The 23712-nt window shown below is 38.9% G+C and overlaps 1 protein-coding gene across 2 annotated transcripts in view; it reads right to left on the bottom strand.

The window, feature by feature from the left end:
* Positions 1–23712, bottom strand: part of LSAMP (limbic system associated membrane protein) — a 1151692-nt gene that overhangs the window by 24343 nt on the left and 1103637 nt on the right. The window contains exon 8 of one of the 2 annotated variants that reach the window (XM_053705841.1): positions 23665–23697. The exons of the other annotated variant lie outside the window; for it this stretch is intronic. Coding sequence (XP_053561816.1) covers positions 23665–23697 — 33 coding nt within the window. The remainder of the gene's footprint in view (positions 1–23664; positions 23698–23712) is intronic. 2 annotated transcript variants of the gene reach the window in all.

Here is a 23712-nt window from a genome sequence, read left to right on the forward strand (position 1 = left end):
CAGACGTTCCTTCTTTGATGAAGGATTAGGACACAGAGAAGGAACAATAATCTCCTGATTGATATTCCTATTAGAAACAACCTTATGAAGAAACCCAGGTTTGGTACGCAAAACCACCTTATCTGCATGGAAAACTAGGGCCTAGATTTAGAGTTGGGCGGTAGCCGTGAAAACCAGCGTTAGAGGCTCCTAACGCTGGTTTTGGGCTACCGCCGGTATTTGGAGTCAGTCAGGAAAGGGTCTAACGCTCACTTTCCAGCCGCGACTTTTCCATACCGCAGATCCCCTTACGTCATTTGCGTATCCTATCTTTTCAATGGGATCTTCCTAACGCCGGTATTTAAAGTCGTGGCTGAAGTGAGCGTTAGAAATCTAACGACAAAACTCCAGCCGCAGAAAAAAGTCAGTAGTTAAGAGCTTTCTGGGCTAACGCCGGTTTATAAAGCTCTTAACTACTGTGCTCTAAAGTACACTAACACCCATAAACTACCTATGTACCCCTAAAGCGAGGTCCCCCCACATCGCCGCCACTATATTTAAATTTTTTAACCCCTAATCTTCCGCTCCGTACACTGCCGCCAACTACGTTAGGCTCCAAAAAAGGAGCGTAGAGCATATTTACCGCAACTTCAACTCTCGATACCAGCGGTGCTTACGGACGTGGCCAGCTTCAAAAACGTGCTCGTGCACGATTCCCCTATAGAAAACAATGGGGCTGTTTGAGCTGTAAAAAAAAACTAACACCTGCAAAAAGCCGCGTTCAGCTCCTAACGCAGCCCCATTGTTTGCTATGGGGAAACACTTCCTATGTCTGCACCTAACACTCTAACATGTACCCCGAGTCTAAACACCCCTAACCTTACACTTATTAACCCCTATTCTGCCGCCCCCGCTATCGCTGACACCTGCATATTTTTTTTAACCCCTAATCTGCTGCTCCGTAAACCGCCGCTACTTACATTATCCCTATGTACCCCTAATCTGCTGCCCCTAACACCGCCGACCCCTATATTATATTTATTAACCCCTATTCTGCTCCCCTCAACGTCGCCTCCACCTGCCTACACTTATTAACCCCTAATCTGCCGAGCGGACCGCACCGCTACTATAATAAAGTTATTAACCCCTAATCCGCCTCACCCCTGCCTCAATAACCCTATAATAAATAGTATTAACCCCTAATCTGCCCTCCCTAACATCGCCGACACCTAACTTCAATTATTAACCCCTAATCTGCCGACCTAATCTCGCCGCTACTGTAATAAATGTATTAACCCCTAAAGCTAAGTCTAACCCTAACACTAACACCCCCCTAAGTTAAATATAATTTAAATCTAACGAAATAAATTAACTCTTATTAAATAAATTATTCCTATTTAAAGCTAAATACTTACCTGTAAAATAAACCCTAATATAGCTACAATATAAATTATAATTATATTATAGCTATTTTAGGATTTATATTTATTTTACAGGCAACTTTGTATTTATTTTAACCAGGTTCAATAGCTATTAAATAGTTAATAACTATTTAATAGTTACCTAGTTAAAATAATTACAAATTTACCTGTAAAATAAATCCTAACCTAAGTTACAATTAAACCTAACACTACACTATCAATAAATAAATTAAATAAAATACCTACAATTACCTACAATTAAACCTAACACTACACTATCAATAAATGAATTAAATACAATACCTACAAATAACTACAATTAAATAAACTAACTAAAGTACAAAAAATAAAAAAGAACTAAGTTACAAAAAATAAAAAAATATTTACAAACATTAGAAAAATATTACAACAATTTTAAACTAATTACACCTACTCTAAGCCCCCTAATAAAATAACAAAGCCCCCAAAATAAAAAAATGCCCTACCCTATTCTAAATTACAAAAGTTCAAAGCTCTTTTACCTTACCAGCCCTTAAAAGGACCTTTTGTGGGGCATGCCCCAAAGAATTCAGCTCTTTTGCCTGTAAAAAAAACCATACAATACCCCCACAACATTAAAACCCACCACCCACATACCCCTAATCTAACCCAAACCCCCCTTAAATAAACCTAACACTAAGCCCCTGAAGATCTTCCTACCTTATCTTCACCTCGCCGGGTATCACCGATCGGTCCTGGCTCCAAAATCTTCATCCAACCCAAGCGGGGGCTGGCGATCCATAATCCGGCTGAAGAGGTCCAGAAGAGGCTCCAAAGTCTTCATCCTATCCGGGAAGAAGAGGCGATCCAGACCGGCAACCATCTTGATCCAAGCGGCATCTTCTATCTTCATCCGATGAGGAACGGCTCCATCGTGAAGACCTCCAGCGCGGACCAATCCGATCAGCCAATAGAATGCGAGCTCAATCTGATTGGCTGATAGGATCAACCAATCGGATTGAACTTGATTCTGATTGGCTGATTCCATCAGCCAATCAGAATTTTCCTACCTTAATTCCGATTGGCTGATAGAAATCTATCAGCAATTCGGAATTCGAGGGACGCCATCTTGGATGACGTCCCTTAAAGGAACCGTCATTCTTCAGTTGGACGTTGGAGGAAGAAGATTGGTCCGTGCTGGAGGTCTTCACGATGGAGCCATTCGTCATCGGATGAAGATAGAAGATGCTGCTAGGATCAAGATGGTTGCCGGTCTGGATTGCCTCTTCTTCCCGGATAGGATGAAGACTTTGGAGCCTCTTCTGGACCTCTTCAGCCGCAGGATTATGGATCGCCAGCCCCCGCTTGGGTTGGATGAAGATTTTGGAGCCAGGACGGATCGGTGTGATACCCGGCGAGGTGAAGATAAGGTAGGAAGATCTTCAGGGGCTTAGTGTTAGGTTTATTTAAGGGGGGTTTGGGTTAGATTAGGGGTATGTGGGTGGTGGGTTGTAATGTTGGGGGGGTAATGTATGTGTTTTTTTACAGGCAAAAGAGCTGAATTCTTTGGGGCATGCCCCGCAAAGGGCCCTGTTCAGGGCTGGTAAGGTAAAAGAGCTTTGAACTTTTGTAATTTAGAATAGGGTAGGGCATTTTTTTTATTTTGGGGGGCTTTGTTATTTTATTAGGGGGCTTAGAGTAGGTGTAATTAGTTTAAAATTGTTGTAATATTTTTCTAATGTTTGTAAATATTTTTTTATTTTTTGTAACTTAGTTCTTTTTTATTTTTTGTACTTTAGTTAGTTTATTTAAATGTATTTATTTGTAGGTATTGTATTTAATTAATTTATTGATAGTGTAGTGTTAGGTTTAATTGTAGATAATTGTAGGTATTTTATTTAATTAATTTATTGATAGTGTAGTGTTAAGTTTAATTGTAACTTAGGTTAGGATTTATTTTACAGGTAATTTTGTAATTATTTTAACTATTTTAGCTATTAAATAGTTCTTAACTATTTAATAGCTATTGTACCTGGTTAAAATAAATACAAAGTTACCTGTAAAATAAATATAAATCCTAAAATCGCTATAATATAATTATAATTTATATTGTAGCTATATTAGGATTTATTTTACAGGTAAGTATTTAGCTTTAAATAGGAATAATTTATTTAATAAGAGTTAATTTATTTAGTTAGATTTAAATTATATTTAACTTAGGGGGGTGTTAGTGTTAGGGTTAGACTTAGCTTTAGGGGTTAATACATTTATTAGAATAGCGGTGAGCTCCAGTCGGCAGATTAGGGATTAATGTTTGAAGTAAGGTGTCGGCGATGTTAGGGAGGGCAGATTAGGGGTTAATACTATTTATTATAGGGTTATTGAGGCGGGAGTGAGGCGGATTAGGGGTTAATAGCTTAATTATAATAGCGGTGCGGTCCGCTCGGCAGATTAGGGGTTAATAAGTGTAGGCAGGTGGAGGCGACATTGTGGGGGGCAGATTAGGGGTTAATAAATATAATATAGGCGTCGGCTGTGTTAGGGGCAGCAGATTAGGGGTACATAGGGATAATGTAAGTAGCGGCGGTTTACGGAGAAGCAGATTAGGGGTTAAAAAAAATATGCAGGTGTCAGCGATAGCGGGGGCGGCAGAATAGGGGTTAATAAGTGTAAGGTTAGGGGTGTTTAGACTCGGGGTACATGTTAGAGTGTTAGGTGCAGACGTAGGAAGTGTTTCCCCATAGCAATCAATGGGGCTGCGTTAGGAGCTGAACGCGGCTTTTTTGCAGGTGTTAGGTTTTTTTTACAGCTCAAACAGCCCCATTGTTTTCTATGGGGGAATCGTGCAAGAGCACGTTTTTGAAGCTGGCCACGTCTGTAAGCACCGCTGGTATCGAGAGTTGAAGTTGCGGTAAATATGCTCTACGCTCCTTTTTTGGAGCCTAACGCAGCCATTCTGTGAACTTTAAAAATCCAGCGGTATTTAAAAGGTGCGGCCAGAAAAAAGCACGCGTAGCTAACGCACCCCTTTGGCCGCAAAACTCTAAATCTAGGCGTAGATAAGGTGAGTCACACTGTAAAGCAGATAACTCAGAAAATCTTCGAGCCGAAGAGATAGCTACTAAAAACAAAACTTTCCAAGATAGAAGCTTAATATCTATGGAATGCATAGGTTCAAACGGAACCCCTTGAAGAACATTAAGAACCAAATTTAGGCTCCATGGTGGAGCAACAGGTTTAAATACAGGCTTGATCCTGACCAAGGCCTGACTAAACGCTTGAACGTCTGGGACATCTGCCAGACGTTTGTGTAAAAGAATAGACAAAGCAGATATTTGTCCTTTTAAGGAACTAGCTGATAATCCCTTCTCCAATCCTTCTTGGAGAAAGGACAAAATTCTAGGAATCCTAATCTTACTCTGTGAGTAACCCTTGGATCAGTGCTTTCCAAACTGTGTGTCGGGACACACTAGTGTGTCGGCAGCAGTGTGTAGGTGTGACCCTGCTTCAGCACAAATTTTTTTACTTTTTTTTTTTTATTTTTTTTAATTGTTTTTTGGTTTTTGACTTTCCGCCTGCCTGCTACGCATATCACATGGTTGACACGTGATTGATACCTAGTGGGTCACAGATCATCTTAACCAATTGGCACAGCTCAGTGGGAACTCAAACTATTACCATTGGTGGATTTGGCGGCACATTGGCTCCTGACTGCACGCGTAGTCTCCTTAATTGGCTCGTGACTGCAAGTGTAGCCAGTGAGTGGGACAGCAGTGTGTTTGTAGCATGGGCAGTAGTCAGTCGGATTCACAGAGCTCTGAGGGTGGCAGCTTAAACGCTGAGCTGAAGTCAGTGGGATTTTTTTGCAACTAGCTCCCAGTAGTGCATTGCTGCTCCTGCTCTTGATATATGGATAGGAAGTGGAAGCTTAAAAATGCTTGATGATGAAATGCTAGTGTCTTTATCTAATATTACACCAAATATTCCGAAACTGTGTTCATCCCATCAACCTCATACATCCCATTAAAATAGTAAGTAGCTACTGGTGATATTATTATTTTTTTAATTCTTGCACATACATTCTGTTACTTGTAATTGCATTTTGTTATTATATAATTTATGTATGTGTCCCTATCTTTTAAAACAAGTTAGTTTAACCTCCTTTTTGCTAGTACAACTGAATTACTGTGTCGCGAAATTATGTAGGTCTACAAAGTGTGTCACCAACATGAAAAGTTTGGAAAGCTCTGCCTTGGATTCACACCAACAAAGATATCTGCGCCAAATCTTATGATAGATTTTCCTGGTGACAGGCTTTCTAGCCTGAATCAGGGTATCAATGACCGACTCAGAGAAACCACGCTTTGATAGAATCAGGCGTTCAATCTCCAAGCAGTCAGACGCAGAGAAATTAGATTTGGACGCTTGAATGGACCTTGGATTAGAAGGTCCTGTCTCATTGGCAGATTCCACTGTGGAACAGATGACATGTCCACCAGGTCTGCATACCAAGTCCTGCGTGGCCACGCAGGCACTATCAGAATCACCGAAGCTCTCTCCTGCTTGATTCTGGCAACCAGACGTGGGAGGAGAGGAAACGGTGGAAATACATAAGCCAGATTGAAGGACCAGGGCACTGCTAGAGCATCTATCAGTAACGCCTGGGGATCCCGGGACCTGGACCCGTAACAAGGAAGTTTGGCATTCTGTCGGGGCACCATCAGATCCAATTCTGGTGTGCCCCATAGCTGAGTCAGCTGGGCAAATACCTCCGGATGGAGCTCCCACTCCCCCAGATGAAAAGTCTGACGACTTAGGAAATCTGCCTCCCAGTTCTCTACCCCTGGGATATGGATTGCTGAGAGATGGCAAGAGTGATCCTCCGCCCATCGGATTATTTTGGTTACCTCCATCATCGCTAGAGAACTCTGTGTTCCTCCTTGATGATTGATATAGGCTACAGTCGTGATGTTGTTCGACTGAAATCTGATTAATTTGGCCGCAGCTAGCTGAGGCCATGCCTGAAGCGCATTGAATATCGCTCTCAGTTCTAGAATGTTTATCGGGAGGAGAGATTCCTCCCAAGACCATAAGCCCTGTGCTTTCAGGGATTTCCAGACTGCACCCCAGCCTAGCAGGCTGGCATCTGTCATTACTATGAGCCACTATGGCCTGCGGAAACACATTCCCTGAGACAGGTGGTCCTGAGACAACCACCAGAGAAGAGAATCTCTGGTCTCTTGGTCCAGATGCAGTTGAGGAGATAAATCTGCATAATCCCCATTCCACTGTTTGAGCATGCATAGTTGCAGTGGTCTGAGGTGTAGGCGGGCATAAGGAACTATGTCCATTGCCGCTACCATGAGTCCAATTACCTCCATACACTGAGTCACTGATGGCCGAGGAATGGAATGAAGAGCTCGGCAAGTGATTAAAAGTTTTGATTTTCTGACCTCTGTCAGAAATATTTTCATTTCTACCGAGTCTATCAGAGTCCCTAGGAAGGAAACTCTTGAGAGAGGGACGAGAGAACTCTTTTTTATGTTCACCTTCCATCCGTGAGATCTCAGAAAAGCCAACACGATGTTCATGTGAGACATGGCTAGCTGGAAAGTTGATGCCTGAATTAAGATGTCGTCTAGATAAGGCGCCACTGCTATACCCCACGGTCTTAGAACCACCAAAAGGGACCCTAGCACCTTTGTGAAAATTCTGGGAGCCGTGGCCAACCCGAAAGGAAGGGCCACAAACTGGTAATGCCTGTCCAGAAAGGCGAATCTGAGGAATTGATGATGATCTCTGTGAATAGGGATGTGTAGATATGCATCTTTTAAATCCACGGTAGTCATATATTGACCCTCCTGGATCAGAGGAAGAATAGTCAGAATAGTCTCCATCTTAAAAGATGGTACTCTGAGGAATTTGTTTAGAATTTTGAGATCCAAGATCGGTCTGAAAGTTCCCTCTTTTTTGGGAACACAAACAGGTTGGAGTAAAAACCTAGCCCTTGTTGGGGGGGCGGAGCCAACAATCAAGGAGAGCAGACATATATGCCTGGAGCTCCTCTCCTATAATTAACTAAACAAGGGCAAATACTAATTTTAATAACCATTTCAACCCTCAAAACATTCTGGACTTAAAGGGAGCTACTTCTACAAACTTTTGAGGAGGCTGAATTCATATTTATGTGATCTGAAGTACTCTCTGAGACATTGGAACTTGGGGCCTACTGCAGTTAACAATCTATAACCCCAGGCGCAGGCCACGCGGTCTGCACTGTCGTCCTGTATACTGCACTCCTCCTGCTGCTACAGAGATCGAGGGGGACTACACTGCAACGTTACAAAAACTTCTTTTAGAGTTGGATGTGAAGATGCAACAAAACTTCTGTGAATGGGGGAAAGAATATAAAGACACTCTCAAGATGGCAGATTATGGAGAGAATTCAGCGCAGCGCACAGAATTAGAAATAACTCGGAGAACTCTCAGCTCCAAGACAAGTAATGACCAGCATGGCGCATTGTCGTTCTCTTGCTCAGAAGAATAACAGAATTTATTCCCATCCAAGAACGAGTGCTATACTTCCGGTGCTGCAACGAACCTTACCCCTGTTCTACTGCCTCAACAGAAATCCCCACTGCTTGAAATGTCGGATGATGCAGCTGGCCATCCGACAAGCATAGTCAGAGTAAAGGATCCTAAGAGACAGACTTTTGATGTGAGGCGGGTAAAGGGGAGAATATCCCAATATCACCTTGGTACTCCTGAGTGGAAGACTCCTGCAGCGCATGGAACATCTAATAACTGGAACCCGGTCCCCTGTGATCTGCTCAACCGTTTATATCTGTCACTGCGATGGGGTTTTTTGAGTTCTGTGATGCAAATCCCACCATGCTCCTGCAATCCACAAAATGTAGATAAGATTGTAGCATCTGGTATTGGCTGAACTGGGACTACTTTGGCGCTCATGCTTGAAAGTTGAAATGTTGCTTTATAGACTGTTTAGAGACTTTCTTATCAGCGGTCTCAATTTAAATTGTTTATCTTTATTTTCCAGACTTGGTAATAATGTACAGTTGTCTTATTTTTCCCTTGCACTTTGTTACTGTTCATATACACGTGCTTACATGGTTATACTGCTGCAAGTACAGATGAGCCTGTTGACACCATTTACTTATTCTGTTGGGAATTTTTTGGTGTGGTATTGTGCATTGTATTGTCTCCCCCTTACGCTTTATCTATTTATATGATCTCTCTACATACCGCAGCTTTACATATAGCCATATTAAAACTACTATAGCTTCACTGATAGCTCCTAAGCTGCTTTTTATATACTTGGTTATACTTTTCTGGCTGATACTTAGAGTCATTGATATAGAATGGTTAAAGTGGCATTGCTTTTGTATTTCAGTATCCAGCCTTATAAGGTCAGAGTATGTATTAAAGACAAAATAATAGATAGAGTTTGCAATATAATGTTTGAGTTTTTATCTTTAGAAAGACATTAGAGGTCCCTTAGAAATATATTGATGTTATGTATTATACTGAGCCTTACTTATGCTTTTATATATTTTATGCCTTGCCATTCTTCAATAGTGTCACTAGGGTCTCAGCGCAAATGACATAGTTAACAGTTAGCCTTGTAAATATATTATAGTTATGCTTATGTAATATTCTTACTTAGTTTATAAGATACACAAGTAAGGCTTGTAGGAGAATATATCTAGGGTTTCACTTCTAGAAACTTATGGCTTAACTCTTTTATGCATTTATTCAATACTTTTAGTTTCACACTTCAACATCCCACAGTTTAGTAGGGATCATAATAATATTAATAGTACAGAGATATTTAGGCATTGACTAAAACTCAGGAAATATGGCATTGCCATATCACTGTCAGGCTCAGTAGCTCTCTAGGTTACATATGTCAGACATGGTCTTAGCCTCTATTGCTATATTTTAACTGCTACTTACTCTCCCATGTATAGTATTAGTTTATTCCTCATGTTACTCATTTTAAATGGGGTAATCCTGTAATATGCTTATTCACTCTATGGATCTAACTAATACGCTTAATCTATGTACTATGCCTGATTTTAGCTATGGGTTACATGTTGTTAAATACATAACGTGATATTTGCTTGCAGAATGTTTATATCAGTTGAGCAGAGGCCTCCAATCGCTATGCATATGCCACATGTTATTGGTAGTAGAGATTTATTTAGCGGTGAGATGAGTAATGCTTGAAAAAGTCATTCAGAGGAGAGCATAATTCTAGAGTTTCGTCATCCAGACTTCCTGTCGGTTATAGCTAACATATGATTTGTCTGCATTCAACCTACTATTAGTTTAGTGGCTGATATGATTTTAGTTACTATATAATATTGATATCCAATCCTAACACATACTATCATAATTCTAGGGCCTACTCCCCACTTTATCCCCCTCTAATTCTAAACAACTCATCTTGCCATAGCTCTCTTTCTCATCTAAGTTAAGGATCTAGTACAATATATATTGTCTGATTCCCAATAGATTGTTTAACTTACATGCTTATTATTAAAATATCCTTTTGTATACCCCCAATATGCTTATGCATGGCCCATAACAAATAGATAGAAAACCCAGCTTCATAGCTAATCTATTTTACTTCACTGGCAAGACTAATAGTCCCCAACAAGTTCCCTAAAATACTTTCATATATCTATGGCTCCGTCCTCCACCCTTTCCCTCATATATATAGCGGCGCTTACCCGCTGAATTCCCCCCCCCCTTCTCTATATACGCATTCACACACCTTTTCGAAGCTCCTAAAGAGCTGGACATCTGGCCATCAGATATCTTTTATTTTCTATACTTTTGGTCCATGGGGCTTAAAACTATGTTCCCAACTGGTCAGTCATTCAGGATATATTATTGAAAAACTGAGGTTTCATTAGCCTTTCACCAATGTATTATATAGCTGCCGAAATGTTTCGGTCAATTTTGTATGTATCTTGTTCTTTTGACAAAAAGGTGTATTGTGTTTTATGTTTGTTATGCAAAAACCTCAATAAAAAATTAAAAAAAAAACAAAGAAAACCTAGCCCTTGTTCCGCTCTTGGAACTGGGTGGATCACTCCCATGGTATGTAGGTCTTCCACACAGCGTAAGAACGCCTCTCTCTTTGTCTGGTTTGCAGACAATTGAGAAATGTGAAATCTCCTCCTTGGGGGGGAGTCTTTGAAGTCCAGAAGATATCCTTGGGACACAATTTCTAAAGCCCAGGAATCGTGAACATCTCTTGCCCAAGCCTGAGTGAAGAGAGTGAGTCTGCCCCCTACTAGATCCGATCCCGGATCGGGGGCTACCCCTTCATGCTGTCTTAGAGGCAGCAGCAGGCTTCTTGGCCTGTTTACCTTTGTTCCAAGCCTGGTTAGGTCTCCAGACTGACTTGGATTGGACAGAATTCCCCTCTTGCTTTGCTGCAGGGGAAGCTGAAGCGGGACCTTTGAAGTTCCGAAAGGAATGAAAATTATTTTGTTTGGTCCTCATCTTATTTGTTTTATCCTGAGGGAGGGCATGGCCTTTCCCTCCACTGATGTCTGAAATAATTTCTTTCAGTGTAGGCCCGAATAGGGTCTTTCCTTTGAAAGGGATGTTCAACAACTTAGATTTTGATGACACATCAGCAGACCAGGACTTAAGCCATAACGCCCTGCGTGCTAAAATGGCAAAACCTGAATTCTTTGCCGCTAATTTAGCCATTTGGAAAGCAGCATCTGTAATGAAAGAATTAGCCAACTTAAGGGCCTTAATTCTAACTATAATATCCTCTAATGGAGTTTCCACCTGGAGAGCCTCTTCTAGAGCCTCAAACCAGAAAGCAGCTGCAGAAGTTACAGGAACAATGCATGCAATAGGTTGGAGAAGAAAACCTTGATGAACAAAAATTTTCTTTAGGAGACCCTCTAATTTTTTATCGATAGGATAAGCACAACTGTCTTCGATAGGTATAGTTGTACGCTTAGCAAGAGTAGAAATAGCTCCCTCCACCTTAGGAACAGTCTGCCACGAGTCCTGTATGGTGTCAGATATGGGAAACATTTTCCTAAAAACAGGAGGGGGAGCGAACGGAATACCTGGTCTATCCCACTCCTTAGTAACAATAGTCACAATCCTCTTAGGGACTGGAAAAACATCAGTGTAAACAGGAACCTGTAAGTATCTGTCCATTTTACACAATTTCTCTGGGACCACTATATGGTCACAATCGTCTACAGTAGCTAATACCTCCTTGAGCAATAAGCGGAGGTGTTCATGCTTAAATTTAAAGGCCGTCATATCAGAATCTGTCTGAGGGAGCGTCTTTCCTGAATCAGAAATCTCTCCCTCAGATAACAAATCCCTTACCCCTACTTCAGAACATTGTGAGGGTATATCGGATACGGCTACTAAAGCGTCAGACGGCTCAGCATTTGATCTTAACCCAGAGCTGTCACGCTTTCCTTGTAAATCAGGCAGTTTAGAGAAAACCTCTGTGAGGGTTTTATTCATAACTATGGCCATGTCTTGTAAAGTAAATGAATTTGACGCATTAGAGGTACTTGGCGTCACTTGTGCGGGCGTTACTGATTGTGACACTTGGGGAGAGCTAGATGCTAAACCCTCATTTCCTTCTAATTGACAATCATCTATTGCGATATTTTTAAGTGCTAAAATATGCTCTTTATAATTTATAGACATATTAGTGCAAGTGGGACACATTCTAAGAGGGGGTTCCACAATGGCTTCTAAACACATAGAACAAGGATTTTCCTTGGTGTCAGACATGTTAAACAGGCTAGTAATGAAACAAACAAGCTTGGAAAACACTTTAATCAAAGAAAATAACACTTTAAACAAAAACGGTACTGTGCCTTTAAGAGAAAAAATGCTGCACAAACTCTGCAAAACAGTGTAAAAAAGTAGTAAACAAAACAAAATTTTTACAGTAGCATCATAAAGCCTTAGTAACTTTGCACCACTATGCAAATAAACAATTAACCCCTTAATGTAAAAACCGGATTGAAAAAACTTCAAAACCGGTAAAATAACGTTTAGCACCTTGCCACAGCTCTGCTGTGGCGCCTACCTGCCCTTTAGGAATGATTTGTGGGGAAAAAAACCTCTTTACAGCCCTCAAATACAGCAGGAATCTCTGGAGAAGTAGCTGGATGCTTCTGAGGTAAATAAACTGTGCAACTGAAAATAGGCCCCTCCCACCTCACTCGATGTTATGGGGCCTAAAAGAAACACCACAGAGTGTTTCTTAAACCCATGTGGGTTAATAACCCTTAAACAAGCCTAAAAGACCCCTTAAAGTCCCTCAAAAAATTTTATATTTGTAATTAAACCAAAACGTTTTTTCCAATTAGTGTCACCAGTAACTATGAGCCCTTTATGCAAGCTTGGATTCCTCTTTTACTGAATATAGCTTAACTTTCCCTCATGGGGATATTGCCAGCCTTTTCTAGAAATAACACAGTCTGTCTATAAAAAAATAGACTGAACATACCTTTAGCCTGCAAACTGTTCCCCCAACTGAAGTTTTCCTGTACTCTTCAGCCCTTGTGAGAACAGCAGTGGATCTTAGTTACAAAATGCTAAGATCATCATCCTCCTTGCAGAAATCTTCATCCCTTTTCTGCCAGAGAGTAAATAGTACACACTGGTACCATTTAAAATAACAAACTTTTGCTTGAGAAAATAAAAACTAACATTTTTGTCACCACATTCACTTTACCCTTCCTAGCAGTTAAGCAGGCAAAGAGAATGACTGGGGGGCAAAGCTAAGGGAGGAGCTATATAGACAGCTCTGCTGTGGGTGCTCTCTTTGCCACTTCCTGTAGGGAAGGAGAATATCCCACAAGTATGGATGAATCCGTGGACTCGATACATCTTACAAGAGAAAGTTGCTTAAAATTGTAGGCTCTATCTGAATCATGAAAGAAAAAAATTAGGTTTAGTATCCCTTTAAGGACTGTAACTTACCTAACCGTGTTGGTCCATTAAAAAGGTATCACAATCTACTAAAGGAACATAACTTACCTATGCAATGTGCAGAACAGTGTGCAAAGCTAACACCTTAAAAACACTGAAGACACGTGCACACTCTTGAGCCTACCTCAGTATGCTCTCATGGAAAGAATTTAAGTTTTAAAGGGACAGTCAACACCATAATTTTTATTGTTTAAAAAGATAGATAATCCCTTTATTACCCATTCCCCAGTTTTGCATAGCAAACACAGTTATAATAATACAGGTTTTACCTCTGTAATTACCTTGTATCTAAGCCTCTGCAGACTGCCCCCTTATTTCAGTTCATTTAACAGACATGCACTTTAGCCAATCAGTGCTCACTCCTCGGTAAATTCACGTGTGTGAGCTCAATGTTATCTATGTGAAACACATGAACTAATGCCCTCTAGTGGTGAAAAACTGTCAAAATGCGTTCAGATTAGTGGTGGCCTTCAAGGTCTAATAAATTAGCATATGAACCTCCTAGGTCTAGCTTTCAACTAAGAATACCAAGAGAACAAAGCAAAATTGGGGATGAAAGTACATTGAAAAGTTGTTTAAAATTACATTTCCTATTTGAATCATGAAAGTTTTTTTTGGACTTGACTGTCCTTTTAACAAAGGCTACAAAAAACAGAAAGTAAATTTCCTATTAGAAGTAAATTGGAAACATTTTTAAAATGATACAGCCAAGTATGCAAATTTATTTTTCATTTATTTTATTTCTGGAGGTATTTTTTTTTTTGCTTTAACACATAATGACTCTGGCTGTCTAGTAGAAATTCCTTAGAGGGGTATCACTAAATTTAAGACCCTAGGTGTACATATTATGTTCATAGCCACCAAAGCAGTTTCTGAACATCAATATTAATCTGCATGAAGAATTTATGTCAGGGGGCACGGATACATTATGTATTTTTTGACCTTTCTGTTCCCTAGGGGGATTAATCTTATTTGTTAAGCTATATGACATATTGTATGTCAGTCATTATACTTAAATTCTGCAAATCCATAGTGTGAACAGATCATCAGAGAGTTCTGTATAATTTGTTACACAAGCAGCAGGGTGTGGTTTATGAATGAAAAGACATATTTCATACAGACACATATACAAAGATTTCCCATGCAACCTCAAGGCAGCACAGATGAGAATCTGCATCATTTCCTCTGCACATCCATTCAGTTTCTCATCTAGCTCATCCAAAGAGCAGACACCAGGCACACAATGACAAATAGCATTATTAGTTCTGCAGTCACTATCACCTCCTCCCTTGTGCTGCTTGTATAAAGCAGGCTGCTGAACTCTGTTAGCTGACATTTTGTCATAGAAATCACAATCAATACAGAGCTTAGTCTTTAATATGAAAAAATAAAATGCTCTAGACACAGCACTGCAGACAAACCATAATATGTGTTTCTGTGAGTGTGTGTGTTATGTGTGTGAGAGGGAGAGAGAGAGAAAAAGAGGGGGAGAGAGAGAGGGGGGAGAGAGAGGGGGGGAGAGAGAGGTGGGGAGAGAGAGAGGGGGGGAGAGAGAGGGGGGGGAGAGAGAGGGGGGGAGAGAGAGAGACAGTGACAGGCAGGAGAGGGGAGGCTAAGAGGCAAGAGACATAAACTATCAGGAGAGGGGAGGCTTAAAGGCAGAAGAGGGAGACCGACTGAAGTAAGAACGAGCAGGGGATAGATTTTCTTATACATGCAGACTGCCATGTCACAGTTCCTATCAAATTCATTCTGTATGTCTAATTAGTTAGACTGACCCTTCTGTTCTTCTGCAGCATTAAATGATACCCAAATGTTGCAGCACTGAAAGTGATGCAGCATAGCTGTAAAAATTTGACTAGAAAATATCACCTGAACATCTCTATGTAAAAAAGAAAGATATTTTACCTCAACATTTCCCAAGTATACACACCCATTTTAAAGAGATACTAGTCCCAGGACTTGCAAGGGAGTGTGCACCTGGTATGTGCAGGTACAGTCATGTTATTTTACTATTTAGTTTAAGGAAGTTAACTATGAAATCTCACAAGATTTCAGTGATGCTGATTGCCTATTTTATTTATTTTAAACGTGCAGCTAAACAGTAGATAAAGTATAACTGTTACCAGAGAACTTAATCTTGTGAGTTGAAGAAATGTTGAGGTAAAAGGGCCGATTTATCACGGCCCGATTGCTGCCGTATACCCCTGTTTCCGCGTGAGCCTTCAGGCTCGCCGGAAACAGGAGTTAAGAAGCAGCGGTCTTAAAGGGACATGAAACCCAAATTTTTTTCTTTCATGATTTGGAAAGAGCAAGCAATTTTAAACAACTTTTTAATTTATTTCTATTATCTAATTTGATTCATTCTCTTGATATGCGTTGCTGAAAAGCATATCTAGATATGCTCAGTAGCTGATGATTGGTAGATGCACATAGATGCCTCGTGTGATTGGCTCACCCATGTGCATTGCTATTTCTTCAACAAAGGATATCTAAAGACTGAAGCAAATTAGATAACAGAAGTAATTTGGAAAGTTAGTTAAAATTGTATTCTCTACCTGAATCATGAAAAAAAAATTGGATTTAGTGTCCCTTTAAGACTGCTGTTCCTTAACTCGTACGCTTCCTCTGAGGCAGCGGACATCAATCCACCCGATCTCATACGATCGGGTTGATTGACACTCTCTGCTAACGGCCGCAAATCTGCAGGGGGTGGCATTGCTCAAGCAGTTCACTAGAACTGCTTGTGCAATGATAAATGCCGACAGCGTATACTGTCGGCATTTATCGATGCCTGGCGGACATGATTCGCTACAGCGGATCATGTCCGCCAGATACTTTATAAATCGGCCCCATAATATCTTCCTTTTTCTACATAGAGATGTTCAGGTGCTATGCTATATAACTTTCAAGTGCTTTAGCATGGTAGTATTATGTCCCTTTAAGCACTGACATCACCTAGAAATCTCTACTAATATTACTGGTATTTACACTGCACCGTAGTGGGTCACACATAGACATAACATTGCTATGACATCTTTTGAACACAGAACTACAGCATTACTACACAGGGAAGACACATTAAAAGGTTGCTTGCCGTGAGAATCTATTTCTTCTGTTTTTAATTCTTTGCTGCCACCTTGTGGGAGACATTCAAAAACGCAGAAATAATGTGAATAAAGTAAAACAATTTCAAACAGGAAACATCTCTAAATTATTCATCAGTTCTGCATCCTGACAGATTAACCAAGAAAACCAATGCTACATAGTTGCGCAGAAGCTATAAAAATATTTATTGTACTGTCATTTTTATAAACTCAATGGTTGGTAGCAATTTGTGCTGGCACTGCATGATGTTATGACGATTTAAAAATTCATTTGATTACACTTAAAGTGATATGAAACAATACTCCTTTAGTAAATATATATATAAAATCAAAATAAACATAAAAGAAATAGATTGAGTTAAGAAAACAGCAAACAACTTGTTTTCTTGCTAAATGAGCACTTAGAAATTCTCAGTGTAGCCACTGCCTACATCTAGATAAGGGTGTCACTATTACAAAACATTTGTTTTATTGTCACATTATTTTTGCAGCAAAAGTCCTCTACTGAGCATTGGCAATAAATTGACAGCAGCAATTTGATGGTGTCTCCTAGCAAAATCTGATCATTTGCCTTCCTGTAGAGACCACAGTCCCTTGTGGGGTTGTGATAGGAAGTAATGAACCCTGCACAAATGTTTAAAAAAAAGAAAGAAAAGATAAAATCTTTTTTTTTAAATAATGAATAATACATATTGCATTGATTTCTATTAAGTGTAACCGGCTGCTTAGTGATTTTTATTACATCAATAAAACAGACTCCTCCTCCTCCTGTCTATAAAGTATCCCTTTAGATTATATACTCATTTAAAAATAAATTAATTTTGATCCAACCTTTATGACATGAGATAAAATAAATCAGTATTGTGTCTATACTTTAAGCATTTGCAGACTGCCTGTGCAACTTTCTGCCTAGTCTGTGGTAAAAGTAATTTGTAATAACATCTATCCGAAACCGGAAGTCACGTCTTTATTAACTACATCACTTCCGGCTGTTTGAAATGTCCAGGCTACACTTGAGGGTTCCGATATTGATCGCCTCTAGAAATATATAACATGAGAACAAATGGAAGTCTCTCTACACTATTAGACATCGTGAGTAAGGTGGTGCTATATACACAGTGAAACAACATCTGGCTAATTAAATATAGCCATACATATAATAGGTACCGTAACACTGACAGAAACCGGAAGTGATGCTGCTATGATGATGTCACTTCCGGTGGTCACGATATACTCCTGTTTGAATCACATATCCAAATAGTGTCATTAGCACACGCCGAAATGGTTTTTGCTCCAAAATCAATTGCTAAACAATCCAATACCATATAGTATAAATAAGGCTACCAATACACACCATATTTAGTCTTGATAAAGGCCTATTATAATGCCGAAACACGTTGACAGTATATGCTAAGCACTATTGTAAGAGAGCTCTGGATAATTCTGGACCTATCCGATTAGGATCTGCACTCTCCACCATTTTCTTCCAGAGTGGATATCACCTTTTCACTATTTTTTATTTTTTTTGGAAATTTTCACATATATTTTACACTTTTTTTCTTATTTTTTCAACATTTTTATCTACACTTTTTCACTTTCTTCATTTGGATATCACCATATAAGGATCTATCTACACATCACAGCATCCACATAAAGAACACTCAAAACCTTAATTAATTTGGGACGACGGACTTATCCTACACACGTGTTTTGTTTGGACATATTATCCTGTTTTTATTTATCATTCATATTTTAATGGATTATATATAGTTTATTCTGTAACATGGATCCATGTTAAATTGTACGTCATATGTCTGATGTTTTTTAATGTTTGAATCTTCTAATATTAAATGTTAATACTTTTAAGGTTAATACCTTTATTTTGCTATTAATTAGCCAATTCTTATCCCCTTAGCCTTATTTTTAGGCGCTCCTTGTCCCATCCCTATACTACTGTTTTTCTCAGGACAAGCTAGGTACCCTTTTCAAGAGCTATAGGTGTTGTTCTTGCCAAGCACTGGGGGTATATTGTTTGTGGTAAAAGCACTGACATAACCACATTAAACAAAGAAGAACACATTGTGGTGTAGCAGACTGAACAAAGATGTGTTGTTAAGCACAAGCTACTTACAATGTGTCTAAAGAACAAGCTTGGTCACAATGAGCAACTAGTTCCCATCCTTAGAATGGACCAGGACTACCTTCAAAATAAAAACTAGACACACTCAGGCACAGGGTGCCATGAAGAAGGCTATGGACACAAACAACTAGATGCCTTTTTGCTTAGTAGAGTTGTAGTTATGTACGATTGAGCTGTCTATCAACTGAAGCCTCTAAGAATAACACTAATGCTCTCTCACTGACCCCCCTAAAAGTGCCAGGCACAGGTCTTTAGGTGATAGAGGCATCCTAGCATGTGGGATTCTTGAGCCTAAAGCGGGGGTGACCATCTAATGGCCCCTGGGAAAACCCAAACTAACAATGGTTGTCCCAGGTAAAAGCAGAACTGGAAATGGTTACTTTACAGACCTCTGGTAAGTAAGAAAGCCCTATGAAGGGGAGAACAGCAGATAGAGGGTACCCTGCAACCTACCCTGTATCATTGGATATTTTTAGGAAATACATAATTATTTGTGTATTTAATAGCCATAAAATGATATGCGCACCTTAAGACTCCTAAAATATTGTTCTGCAGCTCACATGTGTTAGGAACTTGGCCATTGCTGCCCTAATGTCACTAGTTCGCAGGCAAAACATTACCAGACCATTCAATGTTATTGATATGCATAAGGTAAGGGAGCCACTGTATATATAGATAAAGACAAAGGTGATTGCTCCCCCTAAAAGCTCAGCTCATTTAAACTAGCAAAACAGCTATTTTATATAGAAGAATTAACCTAAAGGAACACTTTTTCATTTATGTTATACTCTGAAGCAGGACAGTCTTTAAAAAGTTAAAATTGAAACTATTCAATAAGAATTTAGCAATTTCCTTGTCATCTGATTTATTCTGGTGTCAGCCAATAAGTATGTTAACTTCACTTTTGATCCCATAAAACTAAAAATTCAATATGTTTGTGTTGCTGGGTTGTAGCAGTAGCTCTAGATACTACTTTAACTTGTCTAAGAATATTTTTTGTGACACATGATTATTTTTATATCGCTCCACAAAATTCTGTAGCATTGATCCATCTAAACATTTTTTTTCTCTGTGCACATGTCTAAATCCTATATTTTTACTTGTCCACTACAATTTTCACTAGTCAGAAAAGTAAGAAGTGTAGAAAGCAAAATGTAGCTTCTGCATATCATTAACACTAAGGACTGGTAACGTTTTGCCTGCAGAATAGCAACTCTTCCCTCTGACTAGTATAAAATAGTGATATTATTCCACCCATGTATATGTCATCTATATAGGGCTAGATTACAAGTGGTGTGCTATTTAGCACTTTCGCTCAAGCGTAAAATTCACTATTAATAAGCTTTCTGCTTTTGTCATGTAGCGTGCGTATTACAAGTCGAAAGTTTGCACACAAGAAAAACCAGAAACACGCTAACCAAAAGATATAAGAGATATCGTGTCCATGTTAACCATAGACTTCAATAGAGAGAGCAGAAGAAAAAATCTAACTCCTATCGCTCGCATGCTAACCCGACAGAACATTCCAATGTTCTTGACACACAGAATTTTTTTTTTTTATTATAACTATATACCTATACCTGTATATCTATTCCTATAAATATCTATATATATATATATATATATATACACAAGTTCTGAAATGATTTATCTTTGTTTCAATTTTTTACATCACAGAAACCTGACATTTTAACAGGGGTGTGTAGACTTTTTATATCCAATATATATATATATATATATATATATATATATATATATATATATATATATATATATATATATAAAATAAACATTTTTTTCTTTGTGAAGAACCGGGTAAAGATAAGGGTGTTCTTGAAATATTAAATATAAAATATTTAAAAATATAAAAATATTAATAACTATTATTAAAAATTATCATGCATACTGTAAAAAATTAGAAAACGTATCCATAGAATATATACATTTTTTATATTTTAAAAACAGTTACCGCACCACTTGTAATTTAACCCTAGGTCTGCGGTCTACTGGAACATGTAGATATTGGGATTTCATATTCTAAACATATATACAATTAATGATTTATATTTTTATCACAGTGTATGTTATTTGTATATCTGCTTGAAATATCCACCCCTAATTTACAGTGCAAAGCAATCACACATTGCAGGGATCTAGTAGGATGAATTAGCTGTCCACTTATGGTATGTTCTTGTCAAGTTGTGATATTTAGCCCATTAATTATAAATAGATGATTGAATATATTAAATAAACATTATCATTATATTTTTTATAAAATGTTCATTGGTATTATATTTTTAAATATGTTTTTTTTACAAGATTAATTTGTTCTAACCCGATATTAGTTTGTGCGACACGCTTTGTGAATGTCTGTAAATATTTGATGAGTTAGTCAGAGCTGTCTAATATTGGTGAAAAAAAAGGCTTTTGAAAAGGTTGGCTGTGATTTAAAAAATAAAAAAAAATCCAAGAATGCAGGATTTTCTAGGATCATATTAAAAAAAAACCATAGGAAGGAAAAGATGTATAAAGATAAATATGCTACTGAAGTCCTACTAGGTAAGATTCACTTATGCTTTAAAATAGCACTGGGCTTTTATACTCTTTATATACTCTTGCACTTTAGTTTTACAGTGAGATTTTATTTAATGAAAAAAAACTCCTAGGGTTGCAGAGCATACCAGAGCAATCTTTGTGGTTCTGACTGAGCGCTACCTTTAGTGTGAAACGCAGAACATAACAAAGCAATCTTTGTGGTTCTGACTGAGCGCTACCTTTAGTGTGAAACGCAGAACATAACAAAGCAATCTTTGTGGTTCTGACTGAGCGCTACCTTTAGTGTGAAACGCAGAACATAACAAAGCAATCTTTGTGGTTCTGACTGAGCGCTACCTTTAGTGTGAAACGCAGAACATAACAAAGCAATCTTTGTGGTTCTGACTGAGCGCTACCTTTAGTGTGAAACGCAGAACATAACAAAGCAATCTTTGTGGTTCTGACTGAGCGCTACCTTTAGTGTGAAACGCAGATCATAACAAAGCAATCTTTGTGGTTCTGACTGAGCGCTACCTTTAGTGTGAAACGCAGAACATAACAAAGCAATCTTTGTGGTTCTGACTGAGCGCTACCTTTAGTGTGAAACGCAGAACATAACAAAGCAATCTTTGTGGTTCTGACTGAGCGCTACCTTTAGTGTGAAACGCAGAACATAACAAAGCAATCTTTGTGGTTCTGACTGAGCGCTACCTTTAGCGTGAAACGCAGATCATAACAAAGCAATCTTTGTGGTTCTGACTGAGCGCTACCTTTAGCATGAAATGCCGAGCATAACAGAGAAATCTTTGTGGTTATGACTATGACTAAGCGCTAATCTTAGTGTGAAACACAAAGAATACCAGGGCAACCCTTGTGGTTAAGACTATGGGGCCGAATTGTCAAGCTCCGAATTATCAAACTCCTTCAGGCTCACCGCAAACAGCAGTTTCTTAAGACCGCTGCTCCATAACTTGTCCGCTGTCTCTGAGGCTGCGGACATCAATCTGCCTGATCACATACGATTGGTCTGATTGACACCCCTGCTATCGGCAAATTTGCAGGGGGTGGCATTGCACACAGCGTATGCTGTCGGCATTCAGCAATGTCTGTCGGACATGATACGCTACAGCGTATCATGTTGGACAGACATTGATAAATTGGCCCCTATGACTGACCACAACCCTTAGTGTGAAACACAGAGCATAACAGAGCACTATTTGTGGTTATGACTATGACTAAGCACGACTCTTATTGTGAAATGCAGAGCATAATAGAGCAATATTTGTGGTTATGACTATGACTAAGCACGACCCTTATTGTGAAATGCAGAGCATAATAGAGCAATCTTTGTGGTTATGACTATGACTAAGCATGACCCTTATTGTGAAATGAAGAGCATAACAGAGCAATTTTTGTGGTTATGACTATGACTAAGCACGACTATTATTGTGAAATGCAGAGCATAATAGAGCAATCTTTGTGGTTATGACTATGACTAAGCACGACCCTTATTGTGAAATGCAGAGTATAATAGAGCAATCTTTGTGGTTATGACTATGACTAAGCATGACCCTTATTGTGAAATGAAGAGCATAACAGAGCAATCTTTGTGGTTATGACTATGACTAAGCACAACTCGTATTGTGAAATGCAGAGCATAATAGAGCAATCTTTGTGGTTATGACTATGACTAAGCACGACTCTTATTGTGAAATGCAGAGCATAATAGAGCAATATTTGTGGTTATGACTATGACTAAGCACGACCCTTATTGTGAAATGCAGAGTATAATAGAGCAATCTTTGTGGTTATGACTATGACTAAGCACGACCCTTATTGTGAAATGCAGAGTATAATAGAGCAATCTTTGTGGTTATGACTATGACTAAGTAAGCATGACCCTTATTGTGAAATGAAGAGCATAACAGAGCAATCTTTGTGGTTATGACTATGACTGAGCACTATCCTTAGCTTGAAACACAGAGCATAACAGAGCAATCTTTGTGGTTATGACTATGACTGAGCACTATCCTTAGCTTGAAACACAGAGCATAACAGAGCAATCTTTGTGGTTATGACTAAGACTGAGCCTTACCTTTAGCATGAAATGTGTCAGTCTGTTGAAGCTCCTTCTTGTGTGGGATTGTTAAATAAGCTGAATATTGGTTGCTTTACCTATTTTGCTCCTGGAGTGCAATTATGTGGACTATAATGTTTGTAGTTAGTCATATTGATATCAGCATTATCTTAAAAAGGGTTAAATTGTGCTATTTTGCACAAATACTGTTTTGTTCTTTCCACCCCAGAAATTGATGAATTTATACATAAAAGAAAACACAGAATCACATTTCAAAATAAGAAATCAGGCATTATGCTTCATCAAATACAAATGATCTGTCATGGTCCGGTCCCCTACATACATAAATAAAGGGTTAATTTATTCCTGACAGATTTACAAACACGGAACAGCATTGAGTCATACCTTTTTGTTTGAAATGTGCGTTGTTGCCTCTTTCTGGAATGAAAATAT

Source organism: Bombina bombina, chromosome 3, assembly GCF_027579735.1.
Source record: "Bombina bombina isolate aBomBom1 chromosome 3, aBomBom1.pri, whole genome shotgun sequence".
In the NCBI taxonomy this organism is placed as follows: Eukaryota; Metazoa; Chordata; class Amphibia; order Anura; family Bombinatoridae; genus Bombina; species Bombina bombina.